The 19,989-nt window shown below is 34.7% G+C and overlaps 1 protein-coding gene across 4 annotated transcripts in view; it reads left to right on the forward strand.

Moving 5' to 3' along the window:
- Positions 1–19,989, forward strand: part of VTA1 (vesicle trafficking 1) — a 69,701-nt gene that overhangs the window by 27,240 nt on the left and 22,472 nt on the right. For all 4 annotated transcript variants that reach the window (XM_057739298.1, XM_057739299.1, XM_057739301.1 and 1 more), the window contains one exon: positions 14,749–14,857. In XM_057739298.1, coding sequence (XP_057595281.1) covers positions 14,749–14,857 — 109 coding nt within the window. The remainder of the gene's footprint in view (positions 1–14,748; positions 14,858–19,989) is intronic.

Below are 19,989 nucleotides of genomic sequence, written 5' to 3' on the forward strand. Positions count from 1 at the left end.
AAGTAAAATATTAACAAAATTGTCCACACACCAATAACGTAATCCCCCAGCCAACCAGTTTGACCAGCCTAGTTTCAGATTCTGTTTTCTCTTACTTTTAATGTTGGTTTTTGTTCCATCATTTTCCATTTCTAGACCTGGCAACTTTATCATTATCACTGAGATATAGGTTTTTCAAGATAATGATTTAAAATATCATAATTTTAAGTAGTGCTCCGCTTGAGTGGAGTAGGGAGGAGTACACTCTAGCTGTGGCTTTAGCAGCTCCCACCAGAGCAGATGAGCAAGGTAGTCCTCGGCATCAGCCCTCTCTGGTCGGTCGTCATTGTTGTGTGAGGAAAGCTAAGGCTTGTATTTATTTACTTGTGATTTAAGCACTCTGGCTAAGACAAGACACAAACTGTCGGAACATTTCTTATTTCAAAATAGCTATTAAAAACATGAGGTGTTTTAAAAGTTGGGTATAACTGGTTGCTCAAAACATTTAGCAGCTGTAACTCATTCCTTCCTTTCCACTTCTACCTTAGTTTCATCCTGTGCTTTGAAAACACTGGTAGAGACAAAGACAGTAAACAGAAAGGTAGGAAAAGAATAAGTTTAAGGATTTCAGGTAGGCAGATTTTTTTTTAAATATATACTCCTGTAGGTATATTTCAGGAATTGTTATATCTTTTTTGTTCATTTATAAAGGAAATGTGGTGTTATTACCTGCATAATATCCCATAGCTTTTTAATAAAACTGAAACTTTCTTCAAAAAGAGTTTTTTCCTTTGCTTCTCAAAGAATGCTGTTTGAGAAACATAAACGTCTACAATAACAGAAAATGAGGAGGGGAAAAGCGATATAATTATCTTGTAATCTTTAATTGTATTTTTTTTATGAATTTATTTATTTATTGGCTGTGTTGGGTCTTCGTTGCTGCACATGGGCTTTCTCTAGTTGCAGAGAGCAGCAGCTACTCTTGGCTGTGGTGCGCGGGCTCCTCGTTGCTGTGGCTTCTCTTGTTAAGGAACATGGGCTCTAGGCGTGCAGGCTTCAGTAGTTGAGGCACGTGGGCTCAATAGTTGTGGCACGTGGGCTTAGTTGCTTCTCAGCATGTGGGACCTTCCTGGAACAGGGATTGAACCCCTGTCTGCTGCATTGGTGGGCAGATTCTTAACCACTGCGTCACCTAGGAAGTCCCTATTTGTATATTTTTAAATTATCTTTTAATTTTATCATCTTTATAATCAAGATAATGGGGGGTTTTAATTATATTTTTTAAAATGTAAAAAATGGTATGGTTTTTTCCTATCAGCTCTGAAAATTTATTTAACAGAACAGAGACAGTGGTTGTCAGATCCAAGCCTTAATAAACCCCAAACCAAGAGGTCATTTTGCCTCTCTGGAATTGGTTTTTCTTCTGTAAAATGTGAAGCCTGGTTGAGCAGATCTCTGAGGTCCTTTGCAGCTCTACCAGTCTATGATTATATGTTGAAACCATGCAAGAAGAGATGGGAGAAGGAGAATAAAAGATAAGGATGAAAAAGCAGACAAAAAAACAAAAGAAGAGAAGCAAAAATAGTTTTAGATTAGAAGCTCCAAAAGGAGGGATGAAGAATTACCCATATGAGTTATATAAATGATAGTGAAAAGTAGAGCCACCAGAAATTATGATGGCAAAGAACTAATTTCTACGTGGAGGAAAGAAGCGTGACCTGACAGTGTGGTGGTTGTCAGTGTAGGAGGGAGCAAAATGAACATCTGGGGCCTTCTGTATGGCATTTGTACATAAGGATGTTGAGTCTTCTAATTAAATTCCTTTTATTTAACATTCCAGCCTTTTTTTTTTTTTAAAGATCAGTGGTTCACAAGCTACATTACTGCAGTTTACCTAATTAATTTATTTTCCTATTTTAGGCTCTTTTTCCCTGCAGCCTATTCTCCTCTGTCATTGTTTACTGAAGAACCTAAGAGGGACTTTTCCTTTCCTGGCATTGCAATTCCAGGCTGCTTCTTATGGTACTTCTTACCAGTCCCATTTTATGTTTGTCAGACCATTCTGCTTACTGTCCTCTCAGCTTTCTCCATTGTAAACTTTGGGGTTTTAGCCTGCTTTGTGTCAAGTCTTACCTTCTCTTCCAGTCTTAGCTCCATTATTCTAGCCCTTATATGCATTTCTCTATTCTCTCAACTTGCTTAGGATCTTAACTTTATGAATATTACACTATAAATATATTGACTTAAGTTTTGTATATTGGAGTAAATTATACTACAGATTCTTAAAGGGTAGACTTTGTCTCACTCTATTCTTACATCTTCTTTGGCAGTAGCTGTAAATTTGCACATTGGGTAAAATCTCAGAGTAAAAACAGTAGCTATTTAGTAGTTATTTAGCTATAGATAGTTCAAAAGTTGCTATAGTTTAGCTTTCATTTTTCTATCTTTAGATGAAGATAATGTTTGGACTTGTTCACATGGAATTTCTTTCACAACCCATCTAAAATGTAATAGATCTCATTTTCCTTGGTCTATTTGCTGACATTTTTTCCTTTTAATTTCATGTCACTGTTCATAGTTTGCAGTATTCACAAAAATTTTAAAAGTCTGTATTTTCTTCAGTCTTCAACTTAAAAAAAATAGTTTGTTGCTATTCTGTTTCTGAATGCTCCTATCTGTTTAGTTATATGTATTTAATTCTTCTAACTGTGCTTTATATATATAACTCCATCTCAGAGTTTGGTTACATTTGTTTGTCATTGCAGACTTCTACCACTCCTATAACTGTCTTGGAATCAGTGTCCCAGTTTTAGGTATATAGTCCTCAGAATATATATTAAAATTTTTAATTTTGTATTTTAAAGCAAGTGATGTTCAAAACATAAATAAGTTATTTTCCTACTTGAATATCTTGTGTTAACTACTTATGGCCAGTATTGATAGACTTCCTTTTATTGTATTTTAGATTTATTTCACTTCTAGCAGTGTTTGAGGAACAGATACCATTTTGCCTTTATCTGTTGAGTTTCTGCTAATTTGAAGGAATCAAATGAATATGGTATGTTTTCCTGCTCTCACAGGGTTTGTCTTCCAACTTGGAAAGGGAAACAGAGTGAGTATGATTATATATGGTGTGTAATGACAAAATACAGGGACATGATCCACTGCTACCATTTGCCTGGCACTGTGCTTAGACACTTTAGATGTATCTTGTTTCACTTTCACAGCCCTGAATTACAGTGAGAAAACAGAATCAGAAAATATAAGTTCCTTGTCCCCAGATACTGTGGCCCAGAACATTGTTCACAAACTCTCTGTGATAAAGGTTCAGCATTTTTTTCTTCTTAATTTCCATTCCATTGCAGACTGATTGTTTTGTAAAATATAAGTAATGATTAACTAGAAAAATAAAACTTTAAAAAGACACCTAAAATACAAGCCTAATTCACTATGAATTTCCTAAATGCTCTCAATTTCTGTGCTGTTTTGTCACAAAACTGGTAAACAGTTTGCAGGCCAGCTCTGGTTCTGGGGCCATATTTTGGTTGGCACTGATCTGCATTCCTCTGTGGGTGCTCCCAGAGAATCCTGTTTGTATCTCAATCTGGGACTCTCCCTACTCAAAAAGCAGGGCTGCCACATAACTGGAGCGATCGTGTATGTGAATAACTAGCTGCAAAGGAGGTAGTCCATTTAAGGTATTCATTTGCACTGGACGGTTCAGAATTAAGCAACATGTTATTGCGAGCCTAGAAAACCATAGTAGATCAGGAGAAATTCAGCTGCTTACAAAATCATGTGTTTTGTACATATGCCATACCTTAAGTGTTCATGCTCTCACTGAACACTGATGGTCTCATTCTTAGAGATTATAATAATAAATAGATATGAGGGTAGTATTGTCTCTCTTACTAGAGTAGGAATTCTTGTGTATCTTGTATTCACTTTTATATAATAATTGTGGAGAACAGTGTCTTGTACCTGATCGTCAGTTAATTGTAAAAGGAGTATTTTTGCATGCCGTGTTAGTATAATGTGGTTCAGTATACTGCAGGCATCGGCCTTGAAATTCCATATGCCACCTCATAACTGTGTGACTTTACGTAAGTTATTTGACTTATGTAAGCCTGTTCCCACATCTTTAAGATGAAGAAAATTGTAACACCTACTTCATCAAGGTGTCTTGGATTTTAAAAGAGAGAATTCATGTAAAGCCTTTAACAAAGTACTTAGCATATAGTAAATGTTAAAAAACATTAATTTTTGCTTTTATTAGTTGAGGGATAATGTTCTAATGTCCTGTATTTAGAGAGGACATCCACAAATACATGAAAATTTTAATGGAAACTATCCTCACCTACTCAATCTTATATATTAAGATAAATTCATTCAGAAATAGGCATATTATGTATCATTACTACTATATTTGGAGGTCCAACATGTACAATTGGAGTCCAGAAAAGAGACTAGAAAGAAAATGTTGAAGAAATAATGACATAGATTTTCTAAATTGGGTGAAAAAATAGTTATGGAGCACAGAAGCTCAGTGAATCTCAAGTAAAATAAATACAAAGAAACCATACCTGAGAGCATTTACTGGTTGTGATAGTCCAACCAGTAAAGTTCGGTAATGGAAGAGGAATTCTTGAAGGAGTTGTCTTGGGAAGTGACACATTATGCACAAGATAACAGTGCTTTGAAGGATGGTTGATTTCTAATTTTTTTGTTAAGTTATGGCAGGAAGATTATGAAATTGGCGTTTTTAAAGTACTGAAAGAAAAAGCAAACAAGCAAAAGAACCTGACAATTCAGAATTCTATGTAGAGCAAAACTACTCTTCAGATAATGAAGGTAAAATAAAATTAATTCATTACTAGCAGATCTGCATTAAAGATCTAAAGAACAGCAGAAAGGAAGTTTTTCAGGCTGAAAGAAAATGATACCAGATAGCAGCTTGGATTTACAGGAAGGAATAAAGTTCACTGATACAGTGTATAAGTAAATACATTAAAAACTATATATTTTCTCTTCATTTCTTTAAAAAAATATGTTCCATTTAAGTAAAAATTATTGTAACTATACCTATATATTTGGGAAACCCCAAGAAAAGGCAGGGAAAGGGAAGAAAGGGAAACAGAAACAGATAGGACTAATATAAAACAAATAGCAGGGACTTCCCTGGTGGTGCAGTGGTTAAGACTCCACACTCCCAATGCAGGGGGCCTGGATTCAATCCCTGGTCAGGGAACTGAGTTTGCATGCCACAGCTAAGGAGTCTGCGAGCCTCAACTACGGAGCCTACCTGTAGCGACTAAGACCTGGCACAACGAGATAGATAGATAGATAGATAGATAGATAGATAGACAGACAGACAGACAGACAGACAGACAGACAGATAAAACAGATAGCAAATTTTAGTACATACTATAAGTGTAAATTGAGTAACATTGCAATTTGAAAGTAGAGATTTTCAGACCAGATGAAAAAGCAAGCCCTAACTGTATATGATTTATAAGAGATATCCTTTGAATACAGAGACACAGATATTTTGAAAATGAAAAGATAAAAAAATATTCAGTGCAAATACTAAGTTAGCAAAATCCGAGGTGGCCATATTAATGTTAGATAAAGTAAACTTTAAGATGTTTTACCACAGGTAAAATGCAACATTTTGTTCGTCAAGAAGATTTTACAGTTAAGAAGATACCACAGTCATAAATGTCTTTGTACCTAATGGCAGTTTTAAACTGTATGAAAGAAGGAGTGATAGAAATAAAAGAAAATATAGAAAAAAGTCATAATTGTGGTTGGAGATTTTAACATGCCCTTCTCAGTCATTGATAGGATAGTTTAAACACAGTAAGATTAACTAAAATGAATAAAGACTGGTAACATCAAATATTGGCTAGAATGTGCAAAAACAGGAGCTTTCATACATTGCTTGGTGAAAATGTTAGATGTCATAACCACTTTGGGAAAAGATTTGGCAGATTTTTATAAAGTTAAACATACACCTACCTTTTTACCTAGCAATTCTTCAGTGTTTATCCAAGAGAAATGAAAACATATGTCCAGAAAAGACTTGTTCAAGAGTGCTCATAAGAACTTTACTCATAATATCCCAAAGCTGGAAACAACCCAGATGTCCACCAGCAGAGGAATTGATAAATAAATTCAGTTACTAAGATATAAAAAGGGGCTACTGATATACCCTAAAACATGGGTCAATTTTGTAGACATTATGCTGAGCAAAAACCCAAAAGAATGCAAACTGTATGATTCCCTTTATATAAAGTACTACAATAGACAGATTTATTCTAGTGAAGAAAATTAGGATCTTTTTGGTGTGTAGCAAGGGGAAATCAATCTGGAAAGGGATATAAAGGAACTTTCTGGGGAACTAGAATTGTATTTTTGTAGGAGTAATTTTACACAGGTAAATCTTTTTGTCAGAACTCGAACTATGCACTTAAGATTTATACATCTCAAGGTATATCAGTTTTACTGCAAAAAAAAAGTTAAACTATTGTTTGTAGGTTTGGTTTTTCTTGATGGTATTGGGTTGGCAGTTCTAAAACTGCTTACTCTATATTCAAGGATTGTGCAAATGAGTAAATATATTGAGGGAGCCAGGTTTCTCACTTCTGGGGAAAGAAGTTACAATAAGAGGTGGAAGACAACTAGATTGTATTATAGTGTTGGGTTGGAATTGGAGACGTCCATATTAACTTGTGCTTTTAAATATATTATACAAATAAGGCAAAATAGATATATTTATATAAATTGTATGTATACTATAAATGTGTATATATATAATATATGCATGTATTTGTGTACATACAGTATATATATATAAATGTGTATACACATGCACATAAAACATAGTTCCTATATCTCTGTACTGAAAGGACCTAGAAGCAATGATGCATCATTAACAGTGAGCACCTCTGGTGCCTGAGTGTGGGTTCTAAATACCCTTCATCTATAAAAGGAATCAGGACTCTTACAGAAGGGAATCTAGGGCTGGGTCAGGGAAAGTACTAAATGAAGGTGGACCTTCTTATTGTGCCAGAAAGTAAAGAAATGGTTCACATAGTCACAGGGACATATCAGAAGGATCCAGAAGCCAACTTGAAAGGGTTCCCACTGCCTGTGTGTCAGGGACAATTTGACTTTTGAAATATGAATGATATTAATAGGTAACGCATTGAATAAAATAAGAATTCATGGGTCCCTACTGAAACATACAGTGAAATAAATAAATAACAGAAGGATAGAGAAAGCTCCTTACAGTTGAGTTCTGACTAATAAATAGAGAAATAATGATAAAGTTAGAAATCATTAATGGGATTTAAAACTACTGGGTAGAAAATTTGGTGAGGAGCTGGATATTTATACTAGTCTCAAAATGTCTCCCATCACATCGCTTATTAATTTTAGGGGGGAAAATAGTAAACAAGTAATGGAAAAACCTGTCTGACACCACTTTAACCAAGTCGTCAAACCTAACACAATCAATATTGGAACCAGCTGATATTATGTGCCTCCTAATAAGATGAAGTGAGAAAGACAAACTTCGCTTCAGTGCACATCCTGTGGAAATGCATAATCTGAACCTAATCATGAGGAAATATCAGACAAATCCAAACTGAAATGTCAAGGTCAAGAAACACTAACAAAGGCTGTTCCAGATTAAAGGCTAAGAAGACATGACAACTAAATAATGTATGCTTTTTAAGTTAAATAGACCCTGGGGACAGGGAAGGAACTACCAAGGACATCATTGGGCCAAGTGACAGAATTTATTGGGACTGTGGATCAAAACAGTATTCTTGTGTAAATGTTAAATTTCCTGATTTTAATAACCATTGTGTGTGAGGTTGTCCTTGATCTTAGAAAATGCTTAATGAAAGGGTAAGGGGGAAGAGTGACTTCCAACTTACTCTTAACGGGTACAGAAAAAAATGCAGTAAATATTTTGCATATTAATATACACATAGTAAGACATGCATATATGAGTATATTGATAATACGAAATGTAAACAGTTGGGTGATCTGAGTGAAAAATATCCTGTACTAGTCTTAAAACTTTTCTCCAAGCTTGATGAATTATATAAAATAAAAAGTTACTTCACAAAACTACATACTTTCTTTTCTTTTTCTTTTTCTTTTTTTTTTTTTTTTTTTTTTTGTCCCCAGAAGATAATATTGGCTTCTTTTCTTGCCCTGGTAGATTAAGTTTTAGATAGTTAATGCTTATACCTTCTTTGGGTATCTTTTGGCTGATTAGAGTGTACATTTCACTATTATAAAAATAAAGTAAATTTAAGTATTTGTTTATATAGTTAAGATTTTTTGGTACAATTTTACTCTCATTTTTAAAACTTGTCTTATAAAATTCTAGTTGCTTTGAAAAATATACAGGTAAAAATATTTTGAATAAATCTCTAGGATACATGTAATATGTGATCGTAACACTTCAATATTTTAATCATTGTGATGGTAAGTTTGTTGAATATGTATTTTTAAAGTGTTTCTCATTGTGTTATGTGTAGTGTTCCTGGGAATTATATAGAGCCCTTGTTGTTTGTGTAATATACTTGGGAGAACTGAGGGCCTAGGAGTATAAATGCATTACCTGTGGTGTTAGAGATTTTTATTTTCCTTTGTGTCACTAACTACTTTGAAATATTCTAAAAGCTGTGGTATCTCTCCCATGCATATGCATGTTGCTTTTTTTGCATATAATTCAGGGGGTTTCAAGGACACCCTTCACCCTATCCACTGACCATTCCCTGCAAGCTTAAGTCAAACTGTGTACTCAAGTTTAATGTTCACATAACTAGGAAAGCAAGTGAAAAGGGGGTTGCAAGGAGGAGGGAGTACTCAACTTTCCATGCTAACGGGGACAAGTAAGGTGACCTCTAAGCTTTGGATTTAGCAAGAGAGAAGTAATCCTTAAACTTGATAAAAGCAATTGCAGTGCATGCTAGGGATAAAAACTTGACTAGGTTGGGTTCAAGAGGAAGAATGGAGACAGCTAGCATAAAGCATTCTCTTTCAAGGTGGTTTTTTGGTATGCTGATGGAGAATGATTTATATCAGGTTTTCTATAGTTTGGGCCAGGAATTTATTTTTTTTTATTACACCCTAATATGATTCTTATATGCACCAGGTTTGAGAACCCCTGTTTTAAATATGATTGGTACTTGCTAGCCAGTCATTCTTCAGTGTAACAAGTGCAAATGATTTAAAAATTAAATGAAAATTCTTATTTAACCATCACTGACTCTAGTGCCTAAAATTTGCAGACGTCAGTGACTCTCATCAATCCAGTTACAAAACAGGAACTTAGAGGCCAGGGACAAAAGTAAAGTTTCTTTTTATAACTCCTATTTCCCAGAAAGGATGTCTAATCAAATTAGCCAGAAGTTAAAAGATTTCAAAAATATTGACATCTTGAAATTCTCCTCTTCAAATATTGTTTAATATTTAGCCTCCTTTATTTTAAAGAAAATAATTAGAAAATGAATTAATTTTGAGTTACAACTGCCAAAATCTACTCAAAATATAAGCACCAGTTTCTAGGGGTGTCTTGGAAATAGTGTGGAATAAAAATAAGACTTGTGTTGATTTATCTGATTTAGAGGAATTTTTTTTAATGTATTTATTAAAAGGAACCCATTTCAGGTTAATGTTTTTTAGAACTTCACATACTAATGAAGGAACCCAAGGTGGTTTAAATGTCTCTACGCTGTTCATGCTGTGAAATTAGGAATGAAGGAACCTTCTAAAGCATTACAATACAACTTACCCAGCTAAGTCTTTAGACAGTATTAAATTATTTCAGACCAAAGAGAATCTGTCTCATTTTTAAAAGATTCCAGAAGAAGGTAACTTAAACTTTCCTAAGCAATTTATTCATTTCCTTTCAAAATGATTCTCTTTATATTTATCAAAGTACCATTTAAAAGCCCATTTTCCCTTATTTTATATGTTCCTGTCTAAATTTCAAATTTGCAATATGCTAATTGTAGCTTACCAGAGCAGCCCTAAATTGAGTGGCTGGGTTGACTACTAGTGTGACCTTGGCTAAGTCATTTTACTTTTGTAATGCCCCTTCCTCATCCCTATAATATTGGGATTATAGAATCTTAAGAGAAAAAGATGAAGAAAATATTGTGGACTTCAGATAATACAGGTGTCATATTTCGTGATGGAAGTTATTGCCTGGCTTTCACACTAGACTCCAAAGCTCATGCCTAACTTGTTCATCCTGTTATGTCTAGCAATTAGCATGATGCCTGACTTGAGTAAATGATAAATAGCTGTTGACTTGCTGGGAGTCAGGGTAGCTCATACAGGAATAAACGTTTGAACTGAGCCTAAGAAAAGAGGAGGCTTTTGGCAGAAGAGGAAACCGTATGAGATAGGGAGAATAGCATGTGAAAGACTGCAGATGAGGCAGAATGTCAGCTGGATTGAGGGAAATGGTAGGAAATGAGACTGAAGTCATGTCCATAATGTAGAAGGCCTTGAATGCCAGGTTAATCTATATTCACATTGAGCCAGTCTTTCAATGTCTCAGAGCCTTAGTGTGAGTAAAACATGACCTGCCTAAATTTCAAGGTTATGCTAAGGGCCAAGTAAGAGGACAACGTGCTGAAGTGCCTTATAACCCGTAGACTGCTTTAAAGATGTTAGTCTAAGACTTCAACCTTGTTTTGAATTTATCTTCCTTATCCAGCTAATCCCTAATATGTATCTTCTGCCTATGGCAAAATTTATTTCTTCTTCATTCCCTGTATACTTTGTGTATTTCTGCCTTTCTCACTTTACTCATACTTCTGCCTAGAATAGTCTTAATACTGCTTTCCACCTTTCACATCATATCCATCCTGCAAGATTTATTTACTTTACCAGTTATCCTTTGTTCTGTTTTTTCTTCATTTTCTGAACTCTTTGATGCACTTACTATAAGAAAAAGCTTAATACTTCCTACCTACTGTATTTTTATAGTAATACTGGTTTTGTATTCTAGTTCTATATCCATAGCAAGATGATCAGCTCCCTAAGAGTAGAAATAACATATTGACTTATTTTGTATCTCCTATATTGTCTGATTGAAGGACTTAGTTAATAGCTAATATTTATTGGGCCTAAAAAATGTTGAGGTTGGTAATTCCCTGGCAGTCCAGTGGTTAGGACTGAGCACTTTCACTGCCGAGGGCCCGGGTTCAGTCCCTGGTCAGGGAACTAAGATCCCACAAGCTGTGCGGTACAGCCAACAAAACAGAAGCTGATGTTAACTGTGTCTTAGGTTTTTCTTGGAAGAGGGAAACTTTAAATCACTGGTAATTTGAGACAAATAATTACCTTATTAGGTTCCATTGCTGGGATATAAGTTAATAATGATAATTTTTAAATAATATCTTACAAATACTAAATTCAAGGGAACCTGCAAACCTAGAGACTTAAGTCTGATAATAATTCAGTGTTTGTAGACCTTCAGTCCCAGTTGTTCTGGATTTTGAAACTGTAAAACTAACCAGTGTTTTAGCACATATTCTTTACTCTGAAAGAATGAGAGGGAAGGGGGGAAAAGAATTGAACCATAGGATAGTGCTGTTTCTATATGTCAAAAATAGGCAAACACTGGAAATTTCAAAGCATTCTACCTCACTATATAATAAACTTAATTGAACATGCTGAACCCAGTAGTCATTATGCTACCACAGAAAGAATAACTTTTGTATTTGAACAGAATAACTTCCATCAGTCAATGAAGCTATCATATATCAAAGATGTGTATATTTGTTGGACAGCTGCTGTGTGCTGATCACCAAACCAAGTGCTTAGTCATGAACAATAGACAGACATAGACCCCGCCTTTAAAGAGCTTATATTTTAGAATGTCCATGTGTTGCAGTGTGGGGGACTTTATAAACATACCTTTAAAATATAATTGTTAATTATGGTAAATAATATTAAAGAAAAGCTGTCACAGGATTTCTGGAAAGTCAGGAGAACATTTCTGAGGAAGTGATGTTCAATCTGATCTATGAGGAATGAGTTTAGAAGTTAGCTAGGTGAGAAAAAGGAGGGAAGGCAGAGGGAACACAATGTGTAGGCCTCAACGTGTTTAAGAACAGAAAAGAACATGAGTCAGGTACCAAGTAGAGTAGGATCTCTGGCTAGAGAGAGAGTTTGTTTTGTACTTTAAGTACATTGGAGGCCATTGAAGAGATTGACATGAAGGGATTTATGTTTTAGAAAAATCATTGTGTTCTGAGCACTGAATGAGGGAGGTGTAAGTGGGGGTAGAGCAAGAATGTAAGGAAAGAGACAGATTAGGGGCTATTACAGAGAAAATGGGGAGAGGAGGCCCAGATGTGTGTCAGAAGCATGATCAGCTAATTCCTGGAGAGTGAGATGACGGAGCCAGGACAGAGACAAAGAATAAGAGAAAGGTGTGACATGATTCCCACACATTTCTGACTTGGTAGAATGAAATTCCCTGGAGGAGAGAGTGGTGGGGGAAATCACGACAACAGTTGGGGACAAATTAATTTGAGTTGTACAATGGGACTTCCAGGCGTAGTCATTGGATGTTTGTCAGAAGCAAATTCTGGCTAGATACATAAGTTTAAGAATAAAGACATAGTATTTTAAGCCATGAGAATAAGTATGGAGAGATAAGAAAGTAAACTATAAGACAGGAGTCCTGATGCTTGTAGGAATCCGGCAGGAGGTACAATGGATGAAGGCAGCCCGCCGTGAGATAATCAATAACAACTGGTACCTGCTTGAACTAGAGAGTGAGGGTGGAAGAGCAGGGGGCAGGGCAAGAACAGGGGTAGAGAGAATGGATGAATGTGAACATATATATATCTTCTGAAAGGGGCTGCCTCTACTTAGCTCAGATAATTAGTGCCAAATAAATATGGGCCCAATGTTTCCAAATCTCCCTTTTTTTTAAACAAGTTGAGAATTTGGGTTTTCTATGCCTTTTCTAGTATTTAATTATGTGGGACATATAATTCACATTTAAAATTCTATGAGTCAGCATTGATTGAGCCCACCAGATTACAGTCTTGCTAGAATAGGGTAGGATATTTAGGATTATTTGGAGGCCAGATAGTGAATTAGTAGCCAGAAGAGATGGGAGGGAAACCAGAATATAGTGTCATAAAAACCAGAAACAGCCTGTTTCACAAATCTTGGATGGTCCCATGTTTAATATGCTGCTGAGAAGTTTGGTAAGATGATGCCTGAAAGTATTGGTTGGATTTTCCAGAGTGTGAAATAGGCTGTTGGTGACATTAGCAAGAGCAGTTCTGCAGTTGAACTACTTAATACTTAAATGTGGCAAGGCTGTCATGTGTTGGTCCCCTGCCATTAAAAGAGTTGGGCACACTCAAGTTCTTTGACCCTTTGAGTGACAAGAATGAGAACTAAACAGGAAAGAAGAGAAGTTTTTTCCCCCATAGAGTGAATTGAATGATAAAGAAGTAAAGACTTTAAATGTGGATGCTTCTTCTGAAAAGCTTCTCTGTGAAGTTGAACAAAATATAATGTACCTGGAAGAAAATGAGAATCAATGTATGGAACTTTTTTAAAAAAGGAATATATTAGAGGATTGTTTAATAAAAGAAGAAAAATTAAATAAACAAATTCAATAATTTGGAGGGTTACTTTTTTTTTTAGGTTTCTATATTTTGATGCTACTCATCTATATTAGTATGTAGAGAATCTCACATTACGGAATATTCAACTAAGTATCTGGATTGTATGCAATACTTGTGGTTATTGATGACTTAGTGGATCTTTACAAAAGGCAAATTACAGTTATTTTCAGCCTAATAAAGTCATGTGTTCTCTCCAACTTTAATGTGCATATAAATCACCTGAGGGTCTTGATGCAGTACAGATTCTGGTTCAGTAAGTCTGGGGTGGGCTAGAAGAGTCTGTGTTTCTAACAGCTTCCAGGTGATAGCAGTGCCACTGGTCCATGCGTATAATAAAGATCAAATGAAAATATAAACTGAAAATCACTAGTCCATCCAAAATTCTAACAGATTTTACTCTCGTTTTTTAAAGCAAATTTTTGTCTTATTTTATAGCATGTAGCATAAATTTTAAGTCAGGAAAGAAGAGGAGGCAACTAGCAGGTTCTTCACTGATTCTACAGTTCTCTTTACAGCAACCCAATGGTGTCTTATTTTTCCCTTTTTAGAACTGAAGTAACTGAGATTTAGAGCTGGTAAATAACATAAGTTAAAAGGTTAAGTTTGCCTGTTAGTCTAATATTCGTGTGTTTGCTGTAACCACTGTAGCATCTTATTTTTTTTGTTTGTTTTCATAGATTTGTGCAGATCAGTTTTTCCCTCTTTAGTGAAAATCGCTTAATATATTGTTATTTTATATTTAATTTTAAATTCAATTTAGCCTATTTCTCTCCTATGCATAAGAGTTGCAGGTTTTGCTGGAAGGACACTCCTGTAGTTCCATTGTAGACCTTTTCTGAAACACAAAACCACAAAAGAGAGCTAGTTATGTGTCTTGAGGAAGATGACTTTTCATGAAATCTGTCAAGCCTTAGGCAGTTGGTAGAATCCAATGATAAGGTGAGGAGATTGCCAGAACATTTCAGTTGTACCACACAAAAGTAGGTTTTATCTCAGAAGTATGATATAGGTCATCATAATGTATATCTTTATTTGACTTCTTTACTTCAGTCTAACATTGATATAAAAATATTTCTTTTAGAATGTGAAACACAGAAAGTATGCAAGGTGGAAGGCAACATATATTCATAATTGTTTAAAGAATGGAGAGACTCCTCAAGCAGGGCCTGTTGGGATTGAAGAAGATAATGGTATGTATTTATCTAAGTAAAATGATATAGTAGAATCATAATTGCTCAATATATTATTATTCAGAGTTTTTAGAAGCAGTAATACAATTTTGTTTCCTTCATCAGGTCCAAAGTCAGGTGTAAAATTATAAACTTAAGGACAAGTGAAAAATTAAGGCCAAACTGCTTTTAATATCTGTCTGTGTCAGCTGCTCTAACATCTGTGTCCTGCCTCTAATCAGATTTCTTTAGGACAGGCATTCCTTTTGTAATCTATAAAATGTCTCCAAATTGCAAAGAACACTGAATTTATTTTGTATATACCTGAGATGGGTTTCTTGGGTGGAGGGGGTCAGGTAATACCTTCACATAGTTCAAAAGTTATAAAGTATATAAAAAATAAGAAGTGAATTTCCACCTCACCCTTTATCTTCCCAGATTCTACTGAAACCCAAATAGGTAAATAATGTTTTTAGTTTTTTGTGTATCTTTACAGAGATTATTTTTTATAAATTATAAATAGGAATATATACCCTCACTTTTTTGACACAACTGGTAATATGCACACTGTTCTGCATCTGGTTGGTTTGTTTATTTATTCATTCACTTGGAGGACTATTTAGAATTTTATAAGGCCACTCAGTAAAAAGCAGCACTACAGTTCTGCATATAAATACTGTGTGTAGACTATTTTGCAGCTCTTCTCCTAGAGATGCAAGCTTTCATGCATCATTTCAAGTGAATTTTTTTGCTACCTATTCCTGAAGGACACTTCATGATATATCCCTGTTTAATCTTTAAATAGCCTTTTTCACATAGAATGCTTCCTACAGTTACAGATGCCTTGCATGCATATAGTGCCTTAAAACTTGCAAATCATTTTCATGTATTTCATACTCTTGGAAATCACCAAGAGACAGTTGATGTTATTCCTGTTTTACAGAAGAGGAAGTTGAGTTTCCAGGTTTTGGCCTGCCTAATGTCATAGAACCACAGAGAAGGAAAACCAGAAACTGAGTTATTACTCTAAGTCCTGTGTTCTTCTTACTAACACTACTGCATGAACACTATAATATTAAGTTGTTATTAAGTGTTAAAAGTTACCTATTCTAAGACATGGTTAAGTTTTGGGCTTACTTACATCATGACAGTGAAACTGGATTTTTTTTTAAGTGTATTGCCACAGCTTTATTCCTGTTTCATTTAATATTTTGGAATGTTTTACATACTTCCCTCCCTACTTTAATACCGACCACAGTCAGGAATGTTTTATGTCAGTCCTACTGTTTATAAAACCGTTAGTCACTTCTAATTGTCCAAAAGAAAAGATCCAAGATCCTTAGCCTACCAAGCAAGACTTACCATGATCTGGCACTGACCTACTTTACCAGTTTTATTTCCTACTCCTATCTCCTGTTGTCTTAGTCTGCTAGGGCTGCCATAGCAAAATACTATAGACTGGGTGACTTAAACAGAAAGCATTTGTTTCTCACAGTTCTGGAGGTTGGAAAATCCAAGATCAAGGTCCCGTAGAGTTTGGTTTCTGGTGAGGACCCAACTTCCTGACTTTCAAAGAACTACTTTCTTTCTGTTCTCACATGGCAGAGGGAGTTAGGTCTCCACCCTCATGACTTCATTTAACCTGTATTGACCTCTAAAAACTCTACTTCCAAGTATAGTCACATTAGGGGCTGGGCTTCATCATGTGAATTTTGAGGGGACAGTTTAATCCATAACACCTATATAAACCCTTTATTATATCTATAGAAGTTAACAGCCAGAAAGTACCTTTGTCTCTTTCTTTAGTTAAAATCATTTCTCCCTCCTAAATAGTTCATCTTTCTTTACCTGTCTGAATCCTGCCTATGTGTGATAATCTTCCTTCATCTGAATTTCTGCAGAGCTGTTTTATGTATGTATAATTTCTTATAAAATATATATTGTTTAATAAAATGACTGTCTTCATAATTTATGGTAATATTTATAATTTATAGAGCACTTGCTAGGTGTTAGGCACTGTGCTAAATATTTTACATATATTATCTAATTTAGTCCTTATGTAACTTCCAGTGGTAGCTGGGCATCCCTATCCAAGCTCTAAAGACTAGTTAATGGAACCTAGGATTTGAACCCAAATCTTTCTGATTCTAAAGTCTACTTATTCTACACTTAAGTAGATACATTTTTTCCCTCAACCAGTTAACAAGACTTAATACATATTGTGTCTTCTACACTGAGCCTTACAAGAAAGTGTCCCAATCAACCAATCAACATAATTTAGTCTTCCCTTGAGAACATAGTACCAACATTATGAGAAACACTTCTGTGCTTTAGACATGGTATAGAGCCCCATATTTGTAATGACTTAACATCTGCCAGGACAAACCCTTGTGCTTGTATTTTTTTAAATCTTACACGTTTTTTTAATTCATTTTTCAAAAAACTTTTTTTATCTTTTTAATGTCATTTTGTCAGCATTAGCTGGGTACTAGGGATGGCTAAGACATGGTCCTATACTATAAGAGCTTACATTCTCATGGGGAGCTGTAGGTTAATAAGCAGCTATAGTACATATTGGTAAGAGATTGTGCCTGAGCTGAGTCTTAAAAGGTAAATTGAGTCAGGTAAACAAAATGGGGAAGGATGCTACAACTAAAAAGAAAAGCATCTTCAAAGACAGGGAGGCAGATTGAGAAATGGCTACACTATAAGAGCTGAAAGAAAGAAAAAAAGAAAAGAAATGTTTTAGAGAGAATTCTGCAGGTTGTAAGGCAAAACCAGGTGCTGTTAATAATCCAAATTTTAAATAATGAATCTGGGTAAGATATTGGCCAGGGGGATAAAGAGAAGGAAGTATAGTTAAGGAAGTATAATCAGTAGGACCAAGAAGGAGTTTAATGTGAGAGAAGAGGGAGGAAACAGAAAATGATCCCAGTTTCCAGCTTTTGTGATCAGAGGCATGGTCATTCCATTCAAAGAAATGGCTAATAAGAGATGAGCAAGTTGGTGGGAAAAGTCAAGGGAAGCCACTGAGATGCTAATATCACTACTACTTAAAGAACTCCAGTTGTGTTTAGATATTCTACCCAAGATTTCAGAAGAAAGGTCTAGGCTAAAAGTAGAATTTGGAGTTGTCAATCTGAAAGGAAGAAGTGAAGCCAAAGTAAAATGTTGAATCACCCAGGGAGAATGTCTCTCTTAAGAATTAAAACCAACCTAAGTGCCCATCCACAGATGAATGAATAAAGATGTGGTACATGTATACAATGGAGTATTACTCAGCCAGGAGAAGTAACAAAATTGGGTCATTTGTAGAGACATGGATGGACCTAGAGTCTGTCATACAGAGTGAAGTAAGTCAGAAAGAGAAAAACAAATACCATATATTAATGCATATATGTGGAATCTAGAAAAATGGTACAGGTGAACCTGTATTTGCAGGGCAAGAAGAGAGGCACAGACATAGAGAATGGATGTGTGGACAGGGGGTCAGGGGGTGAATTGGGAGATTGGGATTGACATATATACAATACCATGTGTAAAATAGATAGCTAGTGGGAAAGCTGCTGTATAGCACAGGGAGCTCAGCTTGGTGCTCTATGATGACCTAGATGGGTGGGATGGGACGGGGGTAGGACAGAGATCCAAGAAGGAGGATATATATGTATACATATAGCTGATTCACTTCATTGTACAGCAGAAACTAACAACAACATTATAAAGCAACTATACCCCAATAAATTTAAAAAAAAAAAGACAGAAAAAGAATTAAACCAAAGGTGGAACCAACCTTTCTTCACATTTAGTAATCACATTAAATTGGAAACTAAAACAGAAGCACTTCTGTTATCTTATTACATGTAAGTACACATATTTGTAGTGAATGTAAAAATACATGTAATATTTATAATTATTTTCAAACATTTGATTTGAGAGATGCTTTACCGCTTGTGTGTGGTATATTCTTAAATACACCATGAAAATATCTTTGTTGTTTTAAACATATTGTTACTTTTCCTTAGTATTTCAGAGGTATCATTCTAGGTACATTGAAATACCTAATGATCAGTAATTTTTGTTTTGCTTTACCAAAATTGGCTAAAATTGAGCTTGTATTTTTTATTCATTTTCATTCTCTTTTTATAAAGCATCTGGATAGCAGAAAATTGATAGCAATAGAATACTAATAATCCTTTAAAATATAAAGGAGAATATTTTCACTGTATACTTTTCAACCTGTTAGTTTAAAACGTAGCCTGGTGTCATAATTAGGCATTAATGTCATAACATCTAACAGTGTCTGCTCAGAAATGGCTTATGGCTCTAAAAGAGAATATCATTAAATCTGAATATGTATGCAAAAACTCTTCTTTAAAACTGATTTTTCTTTTTCTCAGTGTAGCATATATTTTCTTGTGTTTTTAAATTAACTGATAAGATACTCTAGGTGTAAAAGGTATTCATGTTTAATAAAAGTCTAATTTTCTATTATTCTGGAATTGAATTCTAGTAAAGCTAGTAAAAAATAATAGATACTATTCCTTAGTTAATTTAGAGTAAGAAAAAAAAGAGAAGTATTCTTAATTTTGAAAACAGAACTGTCACCATGTTGTCAAAAAGTATATAAGGAAGCCATATGATTGGTACAAAACAGTGTTCTAGAAAAAGTTTAGGCTCAGCTGTTAACATTCAAATTCTAGGTTTCAACATCCACTTGGTTTATCTGGAAAATGGTATTGTTTTTAAGTGGTCAGTATTAACCCATACTCCAGCAATAAAAACTAATGGAGGTAATTGTTTATTTCAAATTTCTAGTGATCTGAAGTTTCCTTCTTTCAGAAAAGCCTAAGTTATAGTTAACTTCAATATTTTTTAGGCTCAATAAATATTTGTTATTAAGATTGTCAGATAATATGGGAGATATCAAATAAGTCAGTATATAGTTAATGTAAAACTTAGTGTCCTAATCAAATGTTAATGTCATAACTTTGAACAGTATCTCCTTGAAAATGGCTTATGGGTCTACGAGATGATATTTTAGATATATAAAGTTTATTGAAGTATTTGAAAATAAATTGGAGATATGCTCTTTTACTCCATAAGTACTTCATTTAAATTTGATTAGTTGATTCAGTAATGTCCTCTGTAACTTT

This window comes from Hippopotamus amphibius, chromosome 6 (genome assembly GCF_030028045.1).
Source record: "Hippopotamus amphibius kiboko isolate mHipAmp2 chromosome 6, mHipAmp2.hap2, whole genome shotgun sequence".
Taxonomy (NCBI): domain Eukaryota; kingdom Metazoa; phylum Chordata; class Mammalia; order Artiodactyla; family Hippopotamidae; genus Hippopotamus; species Hippopotamus amphibius.